This window comes from Eubalaena glacialis, chromosome 9 (genome assembly GCF_028564815.1).
Source record: "Eubalaena glacialis isolate mEubGla1 chromosome 9, mEubGla1.1.hap2.+ XY, whole genome shotgun sequence".
NCBI classification, from domain to species: domain Eukaryota; kingdom Metazoa; phylum Chordata; class Mammalia; order Artiodactyla; family Balaenidae; genus Eubalaena; species Eubalaena glacialis.
The window spans coordinates 109,384,534-109,411,189 of record NC_083724.1 but is presented as its reverse complement, the minus strand read 5'-3'; the positions used below and the strand labels follow the sequence as shown (position 1 = coordinate 109,411,189).

General features: G+C 46.7%; 1 protein-coding gene across 3 annotated transcripts in view; it reads left to right on the top strand.

The window, feature by feature from the left end:
- Positions 1-7,503: 7,503 nt before the first annotated feature.
- BIN3 (bridging integrator 3) overlaps positions 7,504-26,656 on the top strand; it is a 46,650-nt gene continuing 27,497 nt past the window's right edge. For 2 of the 3 annotated variants that reach the window (XR_009702103.1, XM_061200693.1), the window contains exon 1: positions 7,504-7,581. Coding sequence is in view for 1 of the 3 variants with exons in the window: in XM_061200693.1 (XP_061056676.1) it covers positions 7,574-7,581 (8 nt within the window). In the remaining 2 variants the exon portion in view is untranslated. The remainder of the gene's footprint in view (positions 7,582-26,656) is intronic. The other variant, XM_061200694.1, reaches the window with a different exon arrangement.

Below are 26,656 nucleotides of genomic sequence, written 5' to 3'. Positions count from 1 at the left end.
CCCACAGGTTGGAAGGAAGGAGTGCAGATGCTGGGCACGGTGGGTCCAGGAGAACCCCCCCACCAAAAAAGAAAAAAAAAATCAACAATCAAGGGCTTCTGGGAAACCAGGTTCTGCCTGGCCTTGTCCCCAACGTGGCAAATATTGGGAAGAACTGTGCCCTGGTTTTCCCTCAGCTGTAGCTCCTGGGTGTGGGGGAAGGACCGGCAGCTCAGCCCCCTCCCGGGCCGACAGGAAGGGAGGCTGCAATGGTTGCAGACTCTCAAAGTGTGTGTGCGGGGGGGAGATAAACACAGAGGGATCTATACTTATACAAGAAGGAAAATGGGGTATATGCTGGGGAATATATTGCTCTTTTTCTATTTTGTTTTCACGCTCCTCCCATTCAGCCATTCTGGGCACTCATGCTGCTGCATCAAGCAAGCCTCTAAAGATGCCAGATCCAGGGTTGGGGGCGGCGGATCCGAGAGGCCCCCAAAGGAAGCTGCGGCTCACTGCACCCAAGCGCCTTCAGGGTCCAGCCCCCTGACTTCCCCTTGACTTGCTTGAGAAACTGGGTTCTCCCTCCACCCCATCCTGCTCAGCCCTCGCTGTGGAGAGTTGCTGGCCCCGCAGGTCTGAAGCCCTCTGTGACACTTCAGAGAGGTCCAGAGGCAGCGGCTTGGGCAGAGGGAGGGCAGTTAGACACGGAGGGGCGAGGAGCCTCTTCTTGCAGGGCGCCCCATGGCCCCAGCTCCTGGACCCCGGCCTCTGAGGCCTGCAGCCACCTGGCTTTACTTCTGGTTGAAGATCACCCTGAGGGAGGGTCCGTGGGGCCCGGGAAGTTGCAGTCCCACGGAAGGCAAGGGGTGGCTCGAGGAGGGTCTAAGACCTGTACTGCACACAGACCTTGGCCTGGCCCTGTGGGGTTTGGGGATTCTGTGCCCCCGGCCCCCTCCTCACACTCACTTAGCCTCCCTTCCCTTCCCTGTGTGCCTTCTTTGGGGGTCCCTTGCTGCTCAATCCAGAGGTACCGCGGGTCAGGGCTGGAGGCGGGCAGCTGGTCTGGCTTCAGTGGCGCCACTGGTTCCTCCTATGCTGTTAGACCCCCACTACATCCCCGCTCATGCTGGGTACCACCTTCTCGGGTGACCAGATTTACCCTCAGGAAGGCTGGAGTAGTGTCGTCTGCCCCATCTAATTCCTCCGGGTCGGCCTGTGGCAGCGGGGACCTCATTCTTTTCCTTGATGGCCCTCACCTGCCCGAAAGGGAGAAGGCTTGACGTGGTGAGCTCCTCCCCCACGCCACAGTCCTTCCAAATACATCCACCCCATGCACCCTCTCAATCCTGCCCCTTCTTCCCCAGCGGGACCCTTCTCCTCCCCCACTCCTGTGCCAGGCTGAGCTGCTATTTGGGGCTCTGGACGGCCCTGCGGTGTAATCAGTGCCCAGGGATAATTGCCACCTGCCCTGCCGGTGTCTGGGGGCTGTCTCGGCCACAGCAGCAGGGGGTGGACACTGGGCAGCCAGGCCTGGAGCGAGGTCAGGCTAGGGCAATCCTCCCCATCCCCCCAGATCTGCTCTTCGCCACCTATAGGACCTGCAAGGATTCCCCACGAAAGCCATGCTCTCCTGGGGGCTGTGCCCACCTGGGAGGCCCTGTGGCTACAGCTGGGAATGGGTGGTCATCCCAGCCAGGGGACAGAAGTCTGGAGGCCACTCTATCACCCACAATCATCTCAAAGACTGTCCCCCCTATACTGTCCCCAGTGGGTACCCTCCCGCAGCTGCAAGCTGACCACTGGACGGCACCACGGCTGGAGCACGGGCTTTGCAGCCAGGACTTCAGTTTGACGCTCAGCACAAGCTTTCCTGGGGTCAAGCCCTCCAAGCCTCATTGTCCTCCTTCAGGGAGGAGGCAAATGAGATGACATGTGAGAGTAGGCCTCCCATAAATGCCAGCTCCCTGCCCTTTTGCTACTTTCTTTTCTACTCCGAGGCAGTTTACACAGCCTGGGTTTAAAAAACCTGTCGTTCTCACTTGGCCGACTCTAAGACGTTGGGCAATCTGTTCAGCCTCAGTTTCCTCATCAATAAAAAGGAGATAATCAGAGGAGCCGCCTCATCAAGTTACTGTGAAAAAGACATTATCTAATACATGCCAAATGCTTAACCCAGTGCCAGAAAGTGTCAATGGTAGTTACTATTATGGGAAACTTCAGAGGGCAGAGAATGGGGCTTGGGAGCATCCACAGGCCAGTTGTAAGACGTTCAGGGGAGCAAAGCCTGAAGAGACAGGCCAGAGCTGATGGGACTAACCACACAGCAACCCTGGCACCTGGACATCCCCTACTGCACTGATGGCCCTGGGGGCTGAGGGTGATTTCTCCCAGGCCTTCTCCCTCTTTTAACCCCATTTGCTCTAAGGTGGTGCCATATACGCTTTTTGAGTCCGTGAACACCAGACACCTGTGGATGTTTTATTTTTAAAAGAGAATCACGGGCTTCCCTGGTGGCACAGTGGTTAAGAATCCGCCTGCCAATGCAGGGGACACGGGTTCGAGCCCTGGTCCGGGAAGATCCCACGTGCTGTGGAGCAACTAAGCCCATGCGCCACAACGACTGAGCCTGCGCTCTAGAGCTCCGCGAGCCACAACTACGGAGCCCACAAGCCTAGAGCCTGAGCTCCGCAACAAGAGACGCCACCGCAATGAGAAGCCCGCGCACCGCAACGAAGAATAGCCCCCCCTTGCCGCAACTAGAGAAAGCCCGCACACAGCAACGAAGACCCAATGCAGCCAAAAATAAATCTAAAAAAAAATTAAAAAATAAAAGAGAATCAGCAGTAGCAAAATCAAGATGAAGTACTTTGATCTTGAGAGATGGAGAAATAAAACTTCTTTTTTCTTTACTGTTAGAGTCCAGTGCTAATTTGTCCCGATCCTTGGAATTCTTCACACAGATATCCATGAGTGGCCTACTAGGGCCACTCAGAGAAGTGACTTCTTCTTAGGGTGGAACAACACTATTGGGGAGAATGGGCTGCAGGGCTGGGCAGAGAAAACAGGATTCACAGGGTCAGCCTGTCCCTGACACAGCCCAGTGCCATCCCTCCCTATTTCTCTTCCCCAACCAGGCACAGAGCTCCCATCTCTGGCACCCTGGCCAGCAGGCCAGACCGGGAGAGCGCCTTAGCTCTCCCGCCCCACCAACACCACAGCAGGTGCAAAGGCCACTTTGGATAGAAAGATGAGGTCAAAGTACTAGATACCGCCCCCTTGAGGATGGAGAGGAAAAGAGAATGGTGAAGTGTGGAGCGTGGAAAGTGGGTACCATCCCCACCTGCAGGAACTTCTCAACCCCAATCCGAGCCCTGAGGACGCCAGCCCTAAGGCACTTCTTAGCCCCGCCATAGCCTGGGTACCAGCCCCACATCACAGCCATGATGACTCCACCGTGCTCTCCCTCATCCTTTTCAGCCACCAGTGCCCCACCTCAGGAGCCACATCTTCAGGGACTTCCTCTGACTTCCCCTTGGTGGACCCACCTGGAGGAATAGGCCACCCAAAGCCAACTGGGACCGCGGGAGCAGTGGGCTCAGTGCTCCTCCCACGAGTTCTCTTTCCAGTGGGCGCCTCCTACTGTGGGGCAAGTCGTCAGGGGGCTGCCCAGGCTTGACAGAGCATCCCTTGGACTGATGCCTGGGGCATATGTTGTCCAGGGGGGATTGTTTTCCCTCCTGGTGTGCGCTCTCTCTCTCCCTCACTCGCGTCTCCTCCCTGGCTTCTGTGAGCTAATCAGGGAGCAGGAGGGGGAGGAGGGGGATGCTGCTTGCCTTCCCCGTTATCTGCAGCGATCCACGGTGACTAATGCTCCCAGTTGGTAAAAAGGCAGTGTAATCAAAACACTTTTTTTTTTTAGTCCTTAAAGTTAGTCATTCTCCCAGAGTGGAGGAAAAAAAAGCCCACAGCAGGCACCATGAAATGCAAGCTGAGAGACTCGCGCTGTGGATGGAACTAAAGCATTGGCCATGGCAGCTCCCTGTGGGTCTGAGGCTCGGTCCCTCCTCCTCTGGGCCCCTTGGCTAGCCTTCCTCTGCACCCTCATTTGTTCTTGCTTTCCTCGATATCTGGGCTGTCTGATCTCTGAAGGACTCCCATGCCAAGCTGGGATCTGCCCTTTCCTCTCACCCTGCGAGGTGCCGCCACCTGCTGGTCCTGAGTGCTCCAAACTGGAGGAAGCATATAAAAGCTCCCAGGCTGAGGCTGAGTGCCAGATCTTTTGTTAGTTAGGTATCTGGTCATGTGCTGCCCCCTCCCTTCACCCCAACCCGGCCATGGGCCAGGTTGCCCATGTTGGAGTCTCCATTTTGCTACTTATTGACTGTGCTTCATGCTAATAATAATAACAGTACCTACTTCGTAGAGTCATTGTAAAGATTAAACAGGAACTGCTTAGAATACTGCCTGCCACATCGTGAGTGCTCAATTAACTCATAAAAATAATAACAACAAAATAACAAACTGGAATGTATACCATCACATTCCCCTTACTCATCCATGGCAGACATTGCTAATCAATCACAGAATTTCTCCATCAGTAGAAGATTCCCCAGAATCCTCAGCACAGCACTCCAGCACTCCCTAGATTTCTGTGTGGGGAAGCTGGGAGAGGAAGTATATGACAAGCTCAGAGATGAGGGTCAATGGGGAGCAGCTGCTTACCAATTACTACGTGAAAAGCTCCGAAGAGAAGTCAGGGGTCTGATGGCAGAGCTAGTAGTTCTTCAACTCCTTTCCCTCTGGTAAATAGCTTTGTCCCCTAAAGTGGATCTCTGCCACCTGAACACTCATTAAACTTCTGGCTTAGGCTTCTGGGGAGAAAGCAGTAGTCACCAGGCTTGAAACCAGGAGCACCTACCTCTACCCAAAGCTCCTCCACTCTCTGCTTCCACTTAGAAACTGAATTTGCTTGTATTCTATTCCACCCCACCCGCTGAAGGGACAGGGTCAACCTGTATTGTGCTGTCCTTTGGTTACAGAAGAGAAAGACATAGCTCCCAGCCCTGGGTCTAGAGACCCTGCCGCTGAGTTTTCCCCAACAGGGGCAGGAGTTTGTGCTTCCTCATGCTCAGCTCCCCAGGAATCAATACATGGCATGCCACACTCACGGAGGGAAGCCTGTGGGTCCACAGGATAGCAGGATGCCTGCCTCAGCCCAGCATCCAACCTCAGCCCAGCAGGCCTCGAGCTGAGCCAATGAGCCACAGGTAAGGAGACGGAGCTCAGCTCAGAGCAGGCACTCTCCTTACAGACTCCCAGGAAGCCAGCACTCTTCCTAGTTCCCTCAAAAGTCCTGCGGGCTACATGAAAGGTTTGGGGTTGAAAGTAAGCAGCACAGCCTTAGTAGGGCCTCAGTCTGAATCCTTCCATCCCAGAAGGTACGTTCGGCTTCATTCCAAGACATCCATGATTCCTCAGACCAGCTCACTTCTCTGGGTTTGCCTCTCTGTTCGGGCCCCATCTCACATGCCTTCCCCGTTCTCCTGTTTACTGAGGGCCTCTGGAGTCAACAAGAGAGTTGACTTGGATTCTCAAAATATTGGAGACTTTGGTGATGTGATCCATCCGCTCATCTTTTAAATGAGGGGACCAAGGCCCAGAAAGGAGATGGGACTTGTCAGCTGTAGGGTCAAAGAACTAGAGCCCAGTACTCCTCCAGATTCTTAATCTAGAACTCATCATTCTTGCCCTGCAGGATGTGGTTTCCACTCCACAGCCCTGAAACAGACTTGCCCTGGGTTATGGCGGTTGCCTAGGTTAACACTTGGAAATTCTTTAGCACTGTGGGGCAATAACTAGGGGAGACAGAGTAGGGGGAAAGGAGGAAGCAGGTGGGGAAGCCATCCGCAGGCGCTGAAATTCCAGGAGCCTCATAAACACACTGCACCCTCCGTCCATTCATCACACCCCGTGCAAAGCAGCAAGGACTGTCCCTCCCTTTGCCCACAGTCTCTGCCCCAGCTGCCCTTTGGTGACTTCTCTTCTTCCTCTTTACCCTTCAAGGCTGCTCTAGTGCTCATTTTGGCCTGTTTCCTGAGGGGTAACAATGGTGATGAAGCTGATCTGTGTGATGTGCTTGGGGGCCCACTCAAGAATGGAAATAGAAAATATAAATGAGAGACTACCTCCCCTGGACAATTTTCTGAGCTCCCCTATTCCCCCTGGCCAAGCCCTCCACCCTGACCTGGGAGGTCAGAACAAACTATACATTTCTTTGCTCTAGTTCATCAGCTTAACTACTCCCCAAGCATCCCTTATAACACTAAAGCCCATTTGAAGCAGAATTCCTAGAGAGAAGGCCCTTGGGGGCCCAGCAGTTACCAGCAGCCTCACCGCCTGCTGCTCTCTCTTCTAAGGCAGAGAGGTTTTGGAGGGTGAGAAAGCCAACTTGGACCAGAACAGCTTAGGAGGAATTTTGGAAGACCCACGGCAAGTGAGCTGCTTGCCTGGAACTCAGTCCTCTTCTCAGCCACCATAGGTTCCCTCTGCCTGGACCCTCCCCAGCCCTCCCCTCAGACTCACCGGGCCAGCCTGATTTGCCTTCAGGATGTGGCTTACCCATTGGCTCCTCCCAGAAGCCTTCACTAAAACTCCATGTGCAGTTTGGGGCAGGGGGCCTTACAGGCTGCCACAGCACTTTCTTTCCCATCATATATTATTACTTAGTTGCCTGTTTATCTCTCCCTCCAGGTAAGTAGCCCTGGGAGGGCATAAGGGCAGGATCCGTACTGCTTTTTCATGGTTGTATCCTTGAAGTTAGCTCAGTGCCTGGCACATTGTAGGAGCCCAATGAATATGTGTTAAATGAATGAGCATAAAAATGGAACCATTCACATCATTTGGGTTCTGTAGTGCGGAGCACAGAGGGAAGACTGGAAGACTGGGAGCAACCCTTACTCTTTGTCCTCTTTTGTTGAGTAAATCCACAGAACATTCCAACCTGAAAAGCACTATTCTATTTCTATTCAGAGCCCTGTGCCATTTTGGAGGAGCGAAAAGATCCATTTGTTTCTTTGTAACAGGTAACTACGTACAGGGTACAAAATTTAAAAGATACAAAAGACCGTACAGTGAATGTAAGTCTCCCTCACACCCACTCCTTCATCGCTCCTTTCGCCCCTGCTCCCGCTAGACAATTAATTACTGCTACTGTCCCTGGATGAGAAATCTCTTTACAAACTGAAAAACTAAGGCAATCCCCGGTTAAGCAACACGTGTAGTCCGTGGAGGAGAATTTTACCAAGTCAGCGTTTAAGGCACAAAACGCACCCAGGGGTCCTCATGCCCCCGCCACAGGCTAAGTCCTCTGGAGCCCCTAAGCCTAGGTGCGAGGGTCGCGGGCCAGGGCAACTCCGCCAAAGCAAGCGGCAGAGGAAGGGTTAATGCGTCTGGCCCCGCCCTCCAGACCCGCCTCTTCCGGGCAGAGGGGGCGGGGCCCACGTCACTTCCTGGAGACTGGCTGAATCCGGAAGCGATCCCCCAGGACCGAGTTGCAGCTGAGGACCCCGGCTGCAGGGCCAGGTTCGGGACCATGAGCTGGTGAGTGGGGCCCAGGCGGCGGGGTCAGCTGGAGCCCCCGGCCTGCAATGCGCTTTGCCCTGCGTCCGTCCGACTTGAGTCCCTTGACCCGCGCTGCCCGCGGACCCTCCGCCCCGGAGCAGGGCCCGATTAGCCCCAGCCCGTGGGGTCGTTCAAGGGGCCTTCCTCTGGTGCTTTCCTGGAGGCTCCAGCTCTCGGCAGGCCTCACCGGGAGGTGGGGCGGGGGATCCCTTTAGAGTGGTATCCCGCGTCTGTTTCCTGACTCTGTTCCAAGGAGCCGGTCCCGTCCGTCTTCTCTCAGCTGCGTGAAGTGAGGGACGCCCCTGTTACCTCCTTTACTAAATATCCGTTGAGAAATATCCACTTCTCTCTCCCCCGTGGGCATCTCTCCACCACTGCCAGGTGGCCCTCACTCTGGCCGTCTGAGCTCAGTTCATGGATCAAAACCCCTAGCTTTCAGATGAGTAGCCTTTGCCCCACTTAGTCTTCAAGAGACAAAACTTGCTTCTCTTTCGGAAGGGGCCAGAATTACACACCCGCCCTCCCATTATGGGATTGGACTAATTTTTTTCCGGGGCCTTACCCACTCATTGCTTTCGCTGTTAAATTAACGTAAGTAAGTTTAAATGTTATGGGAACTATCAAGCCATGAGAAAAGAAGCCAGGAAGCCTCAGAGTAGTAGTCACAACTCCAGATCTGGCACGTGCGTTGCTATGGAACTGTATGATACTTGGCTCATAGTAGACACTTGATAATGTTCAATGGTTGATTTCTTTTGTAAGACTCCATTTGCCCAAAGGACCTTACCTTCAGGCTTAAGGGCCTATATATCCACAACCCAAACCTCAGGGCATCCAACTAAAGTGTGCTTGTATGAATGCATTGACCCCCGGAGATGTACAAGATGAATCAGTCCTTTTGGAATCCAAGTTACGTTAGCATAGGGTACACGTTTGCCACTCTCTCCTCAGAGTCTAGCCTGTTTCTTTACGAAAAGTGCACTAGTTATGCGTTAGCTAGTTATGAACGAGTGAAGATGGTAGAATATTCTTTAGGAAGGCTCTTGCAGGCTCACATTTGGCCATCAATGGAGACTAAGCTCTGGCCACAAACAACTGATGTCATTCAGTGTCAGGGACAGCTCTGTAGTGTAAAATATAAGCCATTTCTGTCCCCTCCTCCCCCCTGCTTCTTAGAAGAAGATTGACCGACAGATGTCAGACAATCAGCACCAGCACGTGGAGGGCAGCCCCGAGCAATCCCCTAACAAGCCCCAGCAGGAGCTGCTCCTTTTCCCTCCACCTTTGCTCCAGGAGGCCGACAGGGGGCTGGAGCCTTAAAAAGCTAACTTTGGCGTCTTGTTATAACCTAGTTAGTGATGGGCATAGTGGCAATCCTTCAATTCCCCTTCCTAGAGGAATTACTTCCTTAAAGGATCAACCTGGGTCCCTTTACTTTGTGATGTAGATGTCTTCTTGCCTGCTGCATCTTGAATCTTTGGAGTTCTCTTACCTAATGTCTCAAAAAGCAGACAGTACAGGTGCTTTACATTGCCTAGACTGGCATTTACAATTCTTAAGAATGAATCGATCTTTTCTTCACAAATCAGGAGAAGAGTAGAGCAGAGACCACTAAAGGTAGAGGATTCTCTGGCTGATCTGAGATGCATTGTTTCCACCTGTCTTACAGAAATCTTTTTTCTGAAAAACTAGTAGCCTATTTCAGGCTGGAGAGAATTGAAATTGACAAGTAACTGCCCAGCCAAAGCTGAGATTTTATCCAGTAGAATTAATTTAACAATACACACACATCTTGGCACCTCCTTGGACTGAGGGTCACAACCAAAAGGGTGGCTTTGTCCCTCAAAGCTGAGGTTCCTTTCTCTTCCTCCTTAGAGGGCTTCTACGTCATCTCTTGCATGGCCCCTGACCCTCTCTCCCTGAGAGGGGAACAGCACCAGCGCCTGGGCACACAATTGCACTCAGTTCCTGGCTCAATGGCTGGCAAGGGGACGAGGGCTGCGTCCTTCTGATTCACTCCTGGAGTGGTTTTCCTGCTCCCAGAATGAATCCATCCATTCATCCGTGATTGGAATTCTCAGTGGGGGAAGAGACCAGAGTGACGTAGAGCCGTCATGGGAGGCTGATGCCCAAGGTCAAGTTCACCAAGCACATGGGATATGCCAGCCATCGTCGAATAAGGCCTAAGGATACGCGGCCCATGGTCCCCAGAGGGTAACCATTGTTCTGGGCTAGGCTGGGCTTTCAAAATGTCACAGTGAGAAATGTCCAATATTGGTGCCCTTTGCACACTGTGGACTTTGCATGAAGAGTGAGAGGTCTTTGTTCTCTGCTTCCTCAGTGCATGCAGCCCGCCCACCGCCTGTTTGTTTAGTGGGCACTTGCTGCCTTCCTGTACCATCTACTCATCCATCCGTCCACCGATCTGCTTTTCAGCAAGGTGGCCCAGTGGTGGGCTCTGCTCGGAGGAAGGCATTTGATGTTTACATCTCAGATCACTGGTCCACCTCTTGGCCCCAAGCCAAGTGCTGCTTTCTTTCCCCTCCTCCTCCATGTCACCCCCTCTCTCCCTGTGTGTGTGTGTGTGTGTGTGTGTGTGTGTGTGTGTGTGTGTCTTTATTATGGTGTGGAGGGAGAATTAAATGGAATTAAGGATAGTGACCTTAATCTTGCTTAGCTGTCTCCAGGACCCGTAGCCTTCCTTGGAACCACACACCTTCATGGTGATCTTAGGCTTCAATGACGAGGAAAAAGGAGCACTGCTGGAGGAGATTGTCCTATACCTAGAGGTTCAGGAGTTTGACTCAGAAGGAAGGAAATTAAAGTCAGTGCAGATAAATTTGGTAGGAGTTGGAGTGCTGAGTTCAGGCTCTGGTTCCCTCATTCACAGTGTGGCCTGGTTATGCATCTGATCTTCCTCTGTCTTGTTTTCTCCAATTATGACATGGAATGGATAAGCTCAGCTGATACTTTGTCACCCAGACCTGTTGTGAAAAGAATGGAAACCCTGTGGATGCGATTTTTTTTTCTGACTCTTCTGGGCTCTTCTGCCCCTTAAATATTGGTATTCCTCAGGGAACATCTTTTTTTTTTTTTTTTTTTTTTTTTTTTTTCCTGTTCTCACCATGTATACCCTCCCCATCATCTTCAGGATAAAGGCCTAACTCTGGGCCATGGCTTATAAGACCCTTCTGGATCTGGCTGTCCCCCTTCACTCCTGTGTCCAAGCTTTTCCTGGTCTCTCGTGCCCCTGCTCCTCTGTACGTGCCGTTCCCCTGCCCGAAATGCCCTTTACTCCCCTGACCTCCCCACCCGCCATCCCCCAGGCCAACATCCACTCATCCTTAAAGAGTCAGGGCGGGCTTCAGCTCCTCTGAGGGTCTTCCCTGAACGGCCCCCCACACCCTGCCAAGCTGAGTGGGGTGCCCCTCCTCTGACCACCGTTAGCATCTGTACTTGAATTCTTGGCTTACTTTTCAGTCAGCCCACTAGTCCATGAGCTGTTGAAAACAGAGGCTGTCTCTTGGTCACCACTGTATCCCTAGCGCTGTTCCCGGCAATCAGTAAATGTTTACTGAATGTATGAATGAGGACTTTATTCCCATTTACTGACTTGCCTTCACTCAGGAAAAAATTTAAGATAAAAATGTGCAAAAGCTACTGGCCACTTCCTGAAGTGAAGAGCCTCTAAGCGTGCTGTTGTTAACATGAAGAAGTGGCTTCCGAGGCTCTCTGAGGCTGTCTCAGTTCTCTGCCCTCCCCTCCCCACCCATCCCCCACCCAAACTCCTTTATTCTCGAACTCCATGGTGCTTCTCTTGTAGTACTCCCACGCTATCCACGCATCACAAACGTGCGCCTCTCTCCCACGTAAAGTCCGTGAGAGCAGGATCTACAGCTTCTCCATCTCTGTGTACACATACTGTCTTGCACATAGTGGGTACCTAATCGGTAATCGTCAAATGAAGTGGATGGAATATAAAGAAAGGACGGTAAACTGCTGGGTCAGAGAACCATCCATGCAACTGCAAACATTTTCTCGATGGAGGCTCTTTCCCCTCTAGCATCACCAGTGCTATCTTACATTCATATAGTGCTTTTAACTTTGCACATTACTTTCCCATCCATTCTCTGATATCATCCCCACACCTACCCTTTGAAGTTTGCAGGTCAGGTCTGATTATCTCCCTTTGACAACTTATCCGAATTCACTCACCTGGCAGAACTGGAACTGAAGCCTGCATCTCCTGAGTATTCCCTGTGCTTAAACAGGAACATTAGGAAAGTGGAAGACCAGTCCCAAGCTGATTGGATCCCAAAGGAAGCTGTCTGACTTTGCTAGGCCGTATTGACACCACCAGGTTGGTAGTGAATTACAGGAAGTGACCAGTTTTCACAGGTAAAGTGATAGAGGAAGTCCTGTGTCCTGCAGACCTCCAGGTATTCTGGACCATCTCAGCTTCTTCCTATTCTGGGGCCTCCCTGCATGGGGCAGCCTTATCACTTGCTTCTGTGACTTTGGACAGGCCAGGCTCTCCCCAAGCTTCTTCCTCCTGTGTAAAGATCATAGTAATGCCTAGAAGACAGGGACCCCATGAGGAGCCCATGAGATTCTATATTCAACATTGTTTTGGGAACAAATGTAAAACTCTTCTTTCAGCCGTTCGTAACAAGGGGGGAAGGGACCTGTTCCCGATTTTGGAGTAGTTGGAAAGAGTCAAGTACCTTGAGTCCCACAGCTTCATAGTCAAAGGTGTTTTCTTGTATATTACACTTTTAAGTAAATGTGTTGAGGTAGCTTTCAAATTGGCAGTTAAACTATTAAAGTTGTTCTCTCAAAACCATTATTCTGGTGGCTAATCTATTAAGTAGAGCCCAGTATAGTTTGTTGCACACAGATAGTGCTCAATGAATCTTTGTTGATTTAATGCATATCGAACAGTTTTTAATGTACAAGGGCCTGTGCTAAACACTGGGAGACATTCAAAATGCTTTAAGAATCCATCCTTGTCTTCGGCCGGTGTATGGAAAGTACCAGAGTTTCACAAGAATGACAGCAGATCGCTAAACATCCCTGTGGCAGCATCAAAGACTTCAAGCAGAGGATGTGATTTTTAACTGAACCTTGACTTAGCGAGCGTGTCCTGTTGCAGTGGGGAACGGGAGAGAGAGGGTGCAGGTTAGAAGAATGGTGTGAAAAAGGTGTGTGGAGACAGAATGCGTGAAGAGTGTTGGGGGCAGGCAGTCAGGAGGCCAGCTTGGGTTTAGTAAATAGTGATTTGGGTAGAAGCTTCATTAATGAAAGCTGGCACTCCGGTTGGGGCCATATTGTAAGCACTTTCAGTGCCATGCTGAGGAATTGAAATTGAGCCTAGCCTTCTGAAAATTGAAGGTTTTTGAGCAGGGAAGTGGCAGGGCAAAAGCAATGATTTTTGTCAGGTTCATTTGGCAGTGGTCTGCAGGATAACTCAGAAAAGAGAAAGAATAGAGTTGGGGGCGGGGTACCTTGGACAGTGGCTTCCAAAGTTTTTTGACCACAACTTGCAGTCAGAAATGCCTTTGATATCAACAGACACACGAACACACACACACACACGAAATAAGTTTCACATTGTATGGGTACAATGCACTCAGATATTTTCTACTATGTTCTATTTTGTTTTTTAAAGAATGACCCACTTCAGTTGATTTCATGACTGATTTTGATAGATGTTTACAATGGAATGATGTGTAGCAGTGTAAATGATCGGTGAGGGATGGGTGTATCTAGGAGTTTATTACAAATATTCAGACTAGAAGCTCATACCGGTGACTCCAGCCAGGTAAAGATAGTGTTGTTTATTTGGTTGTTTGTCATTGGTTATAAATAAGGAATACAGAAGGGGCGGCTGTAAAGAAAGCTGGCTGGTTCTGCATAAGAACTTATTGCATAGATTTGAAAGCCGCCAACCACTTTATATAGAAAAGAAAACCCAGGTGGACAAAAGCCTAAATCAAGGTGTTCCATTTATTAGTAATCAGGGAGAGCAGGTTAAACCAACATTGAGAAACGAAATGTCATTTCACAGCCATCAGACTGGCAAAAATGGTAAATTTAGCCTGGCAATGCCAAGTATCTGAGGATGAGGAGCAGTGAGAACTGGCATCCGCTGAGTGGGGTGGCGGGGCGGGGAATTGATACAGCCGCTGGGAGATTTTGCAGTACCTCACACAGTCAAAGACGGGCCTACCCCTCACCCAGAGAAACTTCTGCACCTGTGCAGCAGGAGACCTGAGCAGAAATGTCCGCTGCTTCATTGTTTATACATGTCCAGCCTCTGAAGAATGGGAAAATAAAACATGGTATCATTACTTAGCAAAATATGCAGTGTCAAAATGAATGAAGTCGAGCCATGTGTATCAGCAGGGGCAAATCTCAGAAACATAAGGCCCAACGTAAAAGGCTAGTTTGGAAATGATACATTCAATACTGTACTATTTGTATAAAGTTTAGATCTATAAAACAACACTATGTTGTGCTTATGGATTCAAACTTATGAAGCAAAAGTATAGGATTAATAAACACTGAATTTGGGGTAGTGGTTACCTCAAGGATAACAGGAGGGAGGGAAGGAAAGAAATGGGATCAGGCTGGAACACTCAGGGAGCTTCAGCAGTATCTGTGCTGGTGTACTGCTTGAAGAATAAGACCTGAAGCAAGTATGGCTCAGTGTTAGAATTTGACAATGCTAGGTGGTGGGTACATGAGTATTTATTATATGTGCTCTGCTCTATAATTTTCTGAGTGTTTCCAATATTTCTGTAACTATCGTCATGCCTAGCCTGACCAGTATCATGGCTAAGGCTGACCTCATAGCAGGAGAATTATTACCTCCTGTGGCCAAAAGCTGGGGATGACCGAGGCAGGCGGGCCTAGAAGTGGGTTTCCATCCCAGCCCTCTTTCCGCTTCTAGGGGCCAAACCTTCAACAGAGAAGAGGAAACGGTGGAGTGAAAGCTCTTTTTAAGATTCCTGGTTGGGGGCTTCCCTGGTGGCGCAGTGTTTGAGAATCTGCCTGCCAATGCAGGGGACACGGGTTCGAGCCCTGGTCTGCGAAGATCCCACATGCCACGGAGCAACTAAGCCCATGAGCCACAACTACTGAGCCTGCGCGTCTGGAGCCTGTGCTCCGCAACAAGAGAGGCCACAATAATGAGAGGCCCGCGCACCGCGATGAAGAGTGGCCCCCGCTCGCCGCCAACTAGAGAAAGCCCTCGCACAGAAACAAAGACCCAACACAGCCATAAATAAATAAATAAATAAATAAACCCAAAGTTTAAAAAAAAAAAAAAGAAGATCACCTGAGACCAGATTAAAGGAGTACAGGCCCCGCACACCCCCTAATCTTATCAGCAATCCCACCCTTGAACCCTTGCCATAAAACTCCTCACCAAACTCCCCTGGGTTGGGACACATACTTTCCGAGTGCAGGAGCCCACTGTGTCCCCCTTTGCCTGGCAAAGCAATAAAGCTATTCTTAAAAAAAAAAAAAAAAAAGATTCCTGGTTGGTAAGGGACAGAAGTGAGAATGAGATTAGAGCTACTGCCTCAGCTGGTCTGGTGCTTCTCAGAGTCTGTCTGCCCTCAGCCACTGTGAACCCATCAGAGTAGAAGTCAGGCCATAGGATGCTTCTCTCTGGCTTGTTCAGTAGGCAGGACAAGTCTTTCACCTCCAAATGTCTTCTGATTCCCTTTTATAAAATGGGAAAACCGAGTTTCTACCTCTTCTTAACAGGTTAGAATGAGAATAGGTAGTAACTTGTCTGTCAAATATTAGGAGTTTCTTAAAGAGCTGCCAAAAAAAAAAAAAAAAATCCAAACCACCTCCCTGAATTGCCTTCCTTCCTCTCTTTTCTTGACCTTTGGATGTTCCATCAGCCTCCAAACTTGTGTCACAAATCCCTTTACTACTCACGAGGAAGTCACCACTCAATTTTAAGCAAATATATTAACTTGGACCTGGTAGTGGTGATTATGGTAGGGACTACTGTGTGCTCCCCAAACAGAAAACAACCATTTCAGGTTTCCTGACCATACTTACCTCTGTGTAATTTTGTGCAAGTCCCCCATCTGGGCCTCAGTTTGATCATCATCATCAAAATACCACCACCATCGTCTTTACGACAGATATTCCCAGGCTGCTTACTGTAGGCTGGGAACGATTTTAAAGATTAAACTCATTTAGCTTTCACAGCGACCCTATAAAATAGGTATATTATGATCCTGTTTTATAGACAGGGAAACTGAGACACAGGAAAATTAGGTAAGTTGTCCAAGTCTCAGAGCTGGCAGTTGGCAGATCTTGAACCCAGGCAGCCTGGCTCCACAGTCCACCCCCTCATCCAGTGCGCCGTCTCTTGGGTGAAATACGGGAGGGCAGCACTTTGAATGAGCTGACATATCGGAAGCACCTAGCACAGAAACTGGCAATAGTAGATGCTCGATAAATGGTCGCTTTAATTGGATGATCTCACTCAACATTCTGTGATTCATTCTGTCTTTCCTTTTCAGAGGTCAGCCCCGGGAGCATGGGGAAGGAGGGATCACAGCTGAGCTGGGCCATTGTTCTGGTCAAGTAACAAATCAGCCAAGTCACAGAGTCGTGCCTTTTATTTTTAAACACACACATACCTCCTCGGACTGGTGGCAAGCGAGAGTGGTGTTCTCTGTGCTCTGGTTCGGGATCCAGCTAATTTAGGGGAAGGACTGAGGTGGGGCTGGAGAGGCTATGGTCGTAGGCACTGGAAATGGATCCTTCACAGCTCAAGCCATTTCCCCTTCTGATGGGGTCTCTCACGTCCTTGCTTGGACTGAACTTTCCTTGGCCCCGGGCATTGTGGCCAGCTGGCCCTTCAGAGAGGATGGCATCCAGCAAGCAGCTGCTCTGCCGGAGCCAGCTGACTCTCCATAAACCCTGCCCTGGCCCGGGCCCACTGTTTTCTCTCCGATTGTCAAGGTGGTGGTAGCCTTGGTGGGGCCTCAGACCAGAGAAGGCAGCGACCGGAGGATAGAGTGACAGAAGGATGGGGGAGGAGGGGCTTGTCCTTCCAGCCTGCAGAAGCTGCTGCCTTTCGCCCACCTTCCTGCTCTTGCCGAGACAGTGACTCAGGCCCAGACCACTCCCCGGGGAGCCAGGATTTCAGCCACTATCTGCTGCCTCCTACTCTTTACTCAGCCCTCCCTTCGTTCTCACCTCCCTCCCCTCCCCCCACGCCCCACCCCCAAAACTGTGATCTTTGCCCAGCTGGAGATACCGGGAGGATACGGGGTGGGGTAGACTGAATCATTCCAGGGTTCTCTCCACCCCCGGGCCAGGCCTCGGCCCATTCAGGCTCAGTAGAAACAAATTCTGGAGGCCCAGTGAAGGCCAGGGAGGAGGGGGTAGGCTTTAGCTTCTTTAAGCTGTTCTTGGTAATGGAGTGGAGGACTCTCCAAAGAAGGCAGGGCTCGGGGGATCTGCTGGAGTGACCAGGGGATCCCCACCCAGCTGCCATCTGGGCCTGCCTCTCGTCTCTGCCTCTGCAGTGGAGGGGGTGGGGAAACAAAAGATTGAGAAACCTAGCAAATCGAAAATGCACAAGAGCTGGTTTTGTAAATAGACATTACCCAAGAGCAGTTTTTGGGGAAAGGTTTTCCTGAGACAGACAGGATTAGCCAACTGGCATCATGCTGCTAATAGAGATATTTACTGTTTGAAAAAGTATATTTGTAGCTTTGGAGAACATCCTGTTGACTTTTCTTTATTGTGAAAGAAAATAGAACCCTTTTTCTTCCCCCCTTTCCCTCTGTACACATAAAACTTTTTTTTTTCTTTTTTGAGGTGGGGCACGTTGGGGGTTGGAGAAGGGTAGGGCTGAGAGAAATGTTTTCTCCATCTTGTTGCCGAGACCAAAATATCCCTCCTCCTGCCCTCTGGTGCTCATATTTATGGAATGGCAAGCAGAACAAAGTAAAGAATCCTACTCCAGGGGCCGGGAGCTCACAGCCTTCGTGATGGTTTCCAGAACGTAGAGATTCTCTGGGGAGCAAGCCCAGTCTCCTCTTTGGATCTCTACTTACCCACCCGATTCCAGGGGGAGAGCCCTGAGGAAAGCTGTGAGGAGGAGGAGGAGGAACAAAAGTCTGGAAGCCCGGTGAGCGCCCCCTGCCCCAGAGCCCCAGCCGTGCCAGGGCAGCACTGCTCTGAGATGCTCTGATGCTGTCAGTCTTGCCGCACACTTTCCAAAGCAGCTACTTCTCCTGAGGACGTCCCTTTGTTCCTGCGGCGGCCTAGACCGCAGGATGAAATCAAGAGGTCAAGGAGAAGAAGAGGCAGAAGAGTCAGTTGACGTGCAGTTGCTTTGCTGTTTCGTCTCGCCATCTTTCACCACTTCAGTGGCAGAGAATCCGATCCCTCCATCAGGGCACCTGCCCCAGTTTTCTGGCTCTTTCTCTGGCAGAGTGGAGTACATTTGCTATTTGGCAGCCTGAGAATAAACCCAGGAGACTCTTCTCCTTTCATATTTCCTCTCAGGCTCTTGAAAATGTTTTCCCTTGACCCATACTCTGATAACTTCGCCAGGCTTTACTGCCAGTGCCAAAGGCCAGCTCCATTCTCTCGGTCTCCACTGAATTTACTTTCCCTTGACCCAGGCTGGTACTTGTAGCTGGTGATGCCTTTTTAGGTCTTATTTTACTCAGGTAAGGATTGGGAGACCAAGGACAATGATATTACCTTTCTTTGTTCTTTATATAGCCTGATCTAAGAGTAGCTTTTTTCAGGAACCCTAAATTAGAGTGTGGTATTTGATAGGGCCCCTGGGCCAATAGACTCATTTTACTCATTCATTTAATCATTCATTCCCTGCTTACTATGTGTATGAAGCCAGACTATAAGCTCCATGAGATCATAGAATGAGTCTGCCTTATTCATCCTGATATCCCTAGAACCTCATGTAGTGCTAGGCATGAAGGAGGCCCCTAATACATATTTACTGACTGTTCATTCAGTAAAAGGTTGAAAATAGCACTGTGCCTAGTACAGCACTTGGCAGGAGTTGCAGAGAAGCATAACATTGAGTCCCTACCCTTGAGGTGCTTTTGTGTCATAATCAGAAAGCAAGATGTATGCACATCAAAGTTAATGAACCTGTACCTTTTACCAAGGAGAGCTCACTTCAGTAATGAAAGGATGGCTCAGTCTTAGGACATGTATTCACACGGTTCGTCACAGCACTAGGTCGTAGGAGAACCAACTGGTCCACCAAATGCATGCTGAAAAGGCATTGATATAATTCAAAAATGCAGTCTTTGTATCTTTCGATAAACTAGAAACAGAAAAATATTTCCTTACTATTAGCCTCCTAAATAAACCAGGAGCCCTCTTCGTATTTTATAGTGAAAGATCAAACTTGAAGTATTCTTACTAAAGTTAGAAACATTTTTCTGCAATTTTTAGCCAATGCCGTAATACAAGACAAAAATAGGTATTAAATATTGGGGAAGAAGAGGGAATTTTTACAATTATTTTCAAATGATATCACTGTCTACTTGGAAAACACAATTAGTTCTTTTTTTTTTTCCCAGCCAAATTTCTTGGGCTATGTAGGTTAGGTGTATAGCTGTGGTGATTGGTTGTAGGGTAAATATTTAACACCCAGTAGCTTTCCTGTGTACTAGGAAGATGAAATGAAAAAGAGAATCCATTTATAGTATAACCAAAAATATAAAATTCCTTGGAATGTACCTAAGACCATGTGTAGGGCAAAAAAATTCACAGATAAGTGTTACTTTTGGATGTTAATATTTAACTAAATAAATGTAGAGGACCTATGTGAAAAAAACTCTTAAGACTAAAGGACATAATAAAAAGACTTGAATGACTGGAAAGAAATATTTTGGCCCTGAATGAGCAAACCTAATATTTATAAAGATGTAGGTTCTTCAAAAGTTAATCTATAAATATAATGTATTTTCAGTAATTAATATCCTGATTTGGAAGGGGAAACACAGCAGATGATTTTGAATTTCATCTTAAATATGAAAACAAAATTAAAATAGCCAAGAAATTACCTGAAAAAGAAATGTAATGAGAAGGGATTTGCTTACTAGGTATCAAGAGCTGTTATAAACCTAAATAATTAAATTCGTGTTATTGGCAAAAGAGTAGACAGATCTATGATATAGAACGGAAGTATTTAATGCTGATAAAATGATTTTTCAAAGATAGATTATTTTTTTAACTCATTCATTTATTTATTTTTGCTGCATTGGGTCTTTGTTGCTGCATGCATGCTTTCTCTAGTTGCAGTGCGCAGGCTTCTCACTGCGGTGGCTTCTCTTGTTGCGGAGCACAGGCTCTAGGTGGGCGGGCTTCAGTAGTTGTGGCTCGCGGGCTCTAAAGCGCAGGCTCAGTAGTTGCGGTGCAGGGGCTTAGTTGCTCTGTGGCATGTGGGATCTTCCCAGACCAGGGCTCGAACCCGTGTCCCCTGCATTGGCAGGCGGATTCTTAACCACTGCGCCACCAGGGAAGTCCCAAAGATGGATTATTTTTTAAATCAGTTAAAACAACTGGTTAGCCATACACTCAAACTCTACATGGAGTAAAGATTTAAATATAAAAAACAAACCACTAAAATTCATATGGAAATTCAAGGGACACGGAATAGCCAAAACAATCTTGACAAAGAAGAACAAAGTTGGAGGACTCACACTTCCCAATCTCAAAACTTACTACAAAGCAACAGTAACTAAGACAATGTGGTACTAGCAATAAAGATAGATATGTAGATCAGTGGAATAGAATTGAGAATCCAAAAATAAACCTTTATACTGATGGTCGGTTGATTTTTTTTTTTTAATTTTTTTTTTTAATATTTATTTTTGGCTGTGTTGGGTCTTCGTTTCTGTGCGAGGGCTTTCTCTAGTTGTGGCAAGCGGGGGCCACTCTTCATCGCGGTGCGTGGGCCTCTCACTGTCGCGGCCTCTCTTGTTGCGGAGCACAGGCTCCAGATGCGCAGGCTCAGTAGTTGTGGCTCACGGGCCTAGTTGCCCCGCGGCATGTGGGATCTTCCCAGACCAGGGCTCGAACCCGTGTCCCCTGCATTGGCAGGCAGATTCTCAACCACTGCGCCACCAGGGAAGCCCCGGTCGGTTGATTTTTAACAAGGATGCCAGTTCAATGGAGAAGGAATAGTCTTTTCAACAGACAGTACTGGGATAACTGGATAGTCACATGCAAAAAGGTGAAGTAGGACCCTTACCTACACCATATAAAAAAATTAGAATGGATCAAAGACCTAAATATAAGAACTGAAACTATAAAACTCTAAGAAGAAAACATAAGGGTGAATCTTCATGACCTTGGATTTGTCAAAGAATTCTTAGACATGATACCAAAACCACAAACAACAAAAGAAAACATAGATTAGACTTCTTCAAAATCTAAAACTTTTATTCTTCAAAGGACACCATTAAGAAAATGAAAAAACAACTCACAAATGAGAGAAAATATTTGCAAATTATATATCTGATTAGGGACTTGTACTCAGTATATAAAGAACTCTTACACCTCAACAGTAAAAAAAAAAAAAAAGTCAACCAATTTTTAAAAAGGGCTAACGATTTGAATAGATGTCTCTCCAGAGAAGATATCCAAATGACTAATAAACACATGAAAAGATGCTCAACATCATTAATCATTAGAGAAATGCAAATCAAAGCCACAATGATGCCCTCATACCCTCTAGACTGGCTAAAATAAAAGACACAGTGACAAGTACTGGTGAGGAGGTAGAGAAATTGGAACCTTCATACAATGCTGGTGGGAATATAGAATGGTGCAACTACTTTGGAAAGCATTCTGGCAGTTTCTCAAAAACTTTAACCTAGATTTACCATATGGCCCAGTAGTTTCAGCCCTAGATATATATACCCAAGAGAAATGAAAACATATGTCCACCCAAAAACAAATGTTCATAGCAGCATTATTCATAATACAAAAAAATGGAAACAACCCAAATATCCATCTCCTGATGAATGGATAAACTAAATGTGGTATATCCATACAATGGCATATTATTCAGTGATTAAAAAGAACTGGAGCACTGATACATGCCACAACAGGGATGATTCTTGAAAACATTTTGCTAGGTGAAAGAAGCCGACACAAAAGGCCACATGTTATATAATTCCATTTATATGAAATGTCCAGAATAGGCAAATCCATGGGGACTGAAAGTGTCTTTCTACTACACTACAAAATGGTGAATGACTGCTAATAGATATGGGGTTTCCTTTTGGGTGATGAAAATGTTCTAAAATTAGCTAGTGGTGGGAATTCCCTGGCAGTCCAGTGGTTAGGACTCCGCTCTTTCACTGCCAAGGGAGCAGGTTTGATCCCTGGTCAAGGAACTAAGATCCAGCAAGCCACGCAGTGTGGCCAAAAAAAATAAAATTAGTTGTAGTGATGGTTGCACAACTCTGTGAATACAGCAAAAACACCAAATTGTACACTTTAAAAGGATGAATGTTATGGTATGTGAATTACATCTCATAAAGTTGTTATTTAAAATTAATAAATAAAGCAGTTTCTGAGTAAAGGTGACAAATTGTGGGATTTGTGTGGGAGATAAAACTAGGTATATATAATAATATAATACATATACATCTATAATGTATAACACATTATACATTATAATGTATAATAATGTACATCTAGTTTTATCTCCCTCACAAATCCCACAAGAAGCACAGTGAGGTGATTTTTTTTAAGTCATAAACCTACCAATTCAGGGAGAATAGAAGAGACATTGACAGCATTTGGGGATTGGAATGCAGTTACATGGGGTAACTGACTTGGCAGTTCCCAGAAAGCCAGATCGTGAACTGGCATTTAGGAAAACCAAGAACTTACATCACAGAATCCTCAAAGGTTCAGGAACTGGTGACACTAGGTACCTCTAGAAGTGGGCTGAAGCCGAACACTCGGATCAGGAGGATTGGTTGAAAGCTGCTTATGAATAAGTTGAGAGTCCTAGCATCTCCTGCCCAACGCCATTTTATGGAACACTGTCCCCACCTCACCCTAGCAGAAGAATGAAGAGGCCCCACCCCTGGAGAGTGTGAAGCAGGGAGTTTCTCTACTAGGACGCACAGAGGTGGATTTACTGTGTGAAACTAATAAAGCTTAAGCCTCAGGGCCCCTCGCTTACATGGACCTTGTCCAGGGCCCTAGAAGGAACCCTAGCCATGTGTTCAAATGATCCTGTGTTTCTGTAAACTTTGAAAATGTATTTATACTGCACTCAGCTAAGAATATCTCTGCCTTCCTTTCCTCCTTTTTTTTTAATTAATTATTGGAGTATAGTTGATTTACAATGTTGTGTTAGTTTCTGCTGTACAGCAAAGTGAATCAGCTACACGTATACAGGTATCCACTCTTTTTTAGATTCTATTCCCATATAGCTCATTACAGAATATTGAGTAGAGTTCCCTGCGCTATACAATAGGTTCTTATTAGTTACCTATTTTATATATAGTAATGTGTATATGTCAATTGCAATCTCCCAATTTATCCCTCCTCCCCCCCTTTTTCCCCTTGGTAACCATAAGGGTGTTTTCTACATCTGTGACTCAATTTCTGAATTTCTGTTTTGTAAAGAGGTTCATTTGTACCATTTTTTTAGATTCCACATATAAGCGATATCATATGATATTTGTCTTTCGCTGTCTGACTACACTCAGTATGACAATCTCTAGGTCCTTCTTTTTCTTCTTTATACTGCCCTTCATGTCAGGCAGCTTTGGAGTAGCCTAGACCCTTTTTGGGATGGGACAGGATTGGAGGGAGTTGTTGAATTGGGAGTATGCTGTTTTGACTTCAGTTTGTAAAGACATTTTTGGAAAACATAAAACAAGTGAGAAATTAGAGTCCTGAGTTGGAAACAAACAAAGGATACCTTTTTTGATCATCTTCAAATGTATTTTATAGCTAAGAGAAAAATTGGATAAAAGTAGAACACAAAACAAAAGTGACAAAGGTGAGAATGAAATCAATAGATATTATTCTGAAATCATGTAAAGTGTAACAAAACATTGTCACATTGTACCAAAAGCTAGTAATTCATTAAGAGAATAAGATCAGTTTTCGATAGGAGTGATGATTATCTGATGATCTAGTTAATGAAGAGGAGGAGCAAATCATATGAACATATTGCTAAAACATTTAAATTTCTAGTGGATTTAACATGAAAGACATAACAAAGATAACATAAAACTCATACCCTCCTACTAGGACATCAGTAACAGACCAGTTGCTCTCATTAATTCAGAGAGCATTTAAGATTAGTCATTGTACAAGAAAATTTGAAATGTGGCCTGAAATCTTACAGTTTATTTATGAGAGAAACATGAGATTTTCCTAAATTTTACAACAATCCTAAAATTTATATTATATTTATATGTTACCAGTAAGCTGGAAAAAAAAGCTTTTCTAAACTGTCAGTAATAGGAAACAAATTTCAATCAACGCTACTAGAGAAAAGGCTGAATTATCTGTCTTTTCTCTCTAAGGAAATGATTTATCAACTCTGTGTCACATGAAGAGGCAATCATAGACTGTGCAGCCAAAAAAATGTGGAGAAATAAATATAAAGGTGTGTCAGGCAGATGATTAATAAAAATATTAGGTTATTTTTGATTTTCTGATGTTCATGTTATTTGTCAGCTTTTATAACTTGTAATTTATAATGCTCTTTTCTCTGTTTAAATAAACATTCACTTTCAGGCCTATTTTTATATTTGCAGTTTTGTAATCTCTTTTTTTTAAAGGGCATGCAATATTGTGTAAGCTTCAGGCCCACAAAACCCAGATCCGCTTCAAGCACAGGTGAGGGCAGGACTTCATAGGAGGATGAAGTGGATGAATGCATGTGGAGTGCTGACACACCTTCTTACACACACACACACACGGCCTCTTCTACTCAGCTCCCAGAACAGTGAGCTGGGCCTTTATTCCCAGTGCAAGACAGTGGAAGAATCTTCTCTAGGGAATTTTACCTCCCTTGGAGAAAAGAGTACAAACTGGCATCAAGGATCCCCCAAAAAACTTCTCAGCCAGATCATCCTACACAATAGACAGACATTATTCATGTACTCATAGCTTCTAGTCAGCCTTTTGGTCCCCAGTCATATATTGGAGAAGACAACCAAGAATTACCACTCATCCAAGGGACATGTTTAATATGAAAAATGGAGACTAAAACAAACAAAAAAAGCAACTTGAAGGGAAACTGAGACTATAAAGGAAGAAGAAACTTTTTTCAAAGCTATCATTAAGATTTTCAGATAAGGCATCCAAGAAATAAAAACAGGGTACCATTTAAAAAAAAAAAAAAAGGACATCCTGAAAATTAGGAAGAACTGTTGGAAATTAAAAACATGGCAGCAGAAATGAAAAACTCTTTAGAAATATTAAAAGATAAGGAAACATTGAAAAATAGAGAAATTAGAGGACCAGCCAAAGAGGGTCAGCATCAGAATTATAAGAATTTCAGAAATAAGAAACAGAGAAAATGGGTGTGGGGGGAATGGTCAATAGCAACAAAGTTTCCTTTAATCCCAGAACTAAAGATTATAAATTGCCAACTCGAAAGAGTCCTGTGTATCCCCCAGCACAATGGATAAAAACAGACCACAAGGTACATTGTTGTGAAATTTTGCACCACGGGAGACACACATCTGACCCTCGAAGCTGGCATGAAGAAAATAAAAAGCAGGTCACATACAAAGGTTGGGAATCAGATTGGCTTCAGACTTCACCACCACAGCGGTACTGGGAAATGAGAAGCCAGTGAAGCAGTGCCTTTGAGATTCTGGAAGAAATCATGTCCAGCCTATAATTCTATACCCAGTCAAAACTAACTCGTGTGAGGATAGGATAAAAAGGGTTTGGGTTGCGCAGTCTCAAAAATGATCTCCCTCACACTTTTTCTCCACCCAGATGTGGAGTAAACCAAGAAAGGAGAAGATACAGAATCCAGGTGGAAAAGATCCTAGGAGAGAGGCAGAAAGAAGGAATCCGTGTGAGGATGGTGACAGGGGAGCCCAGAGTGGAGGCAGCCCGTCCAGACCCGAGCAGGTCCAAGGCTCCAGTAGAGCCTGCTTCAGGAAGGGAAAATGATAGGACACCTGATACGCATGAACGTATTGAGAGTAGATTTAGACAACAGAGAGAGGATTAGGGATAAACATCTAGAAGATTAAGCATATGAAAGAAAAGGAAAAATTATTTTTAGGGAAACTTGTGCAGTGTTCTTAGTTCTGTATTGCTGTGGAACAGATTACCCCACAAATTAGTGCCTCCCAACAATAATACGAGTTGCTGATTGTCAGGGATTTGGGAGTGGCTCAGCTGGGGGTTTTGGCTTGGGAACTCCGCAGTCTCCTGAAGGCTTGGCTGAAGCTGAACAGTCTGCTGGCTGCCACGTGCAGGAAGGAAAACAAACCATGTTCTGTTCCTAGTAGTGTTTTTCGCATAGCTCTAACCAGATCACAGTATACCTCTATTGAGAAGGCAGAGTTGCAAATGTGCCTTTGGGTAATAGGGGTGAAGACCCAAAAGAGGTGTGTGTTTTTGTTTAGTTAAATCTTCCTCTTCCAAGACAAAAAGTCAATAGCTAGGGCCTAGAACCTAATCATCACAGGGTGGTAATGCACGCATTTTTATTTAGCGATGCAAAGGTACATATCAAAAACAAAACAAAACCATCCACGTTAGAAGTGCTCATCACAGGCGATTGAGTTTAGGGGAGCCTAGAACCTCATGTTTTACTTAGCAGACATTGTTGCCTTGTTAAACTATGCACATGTATAACTTTGATAAGAGCAAAACTTAGATTAGTAGAAGGAAATCATAAAAGTAAATTGTAGGTCTAGGTGAAATTTTTCTGTGTTGGAGTGGAAGAGACAGGTCTTTCTCAGTATGACACCAAAAGAAGAAATCATAAAGGAAAAAGATTTGGGCAGTTTCACTTCAT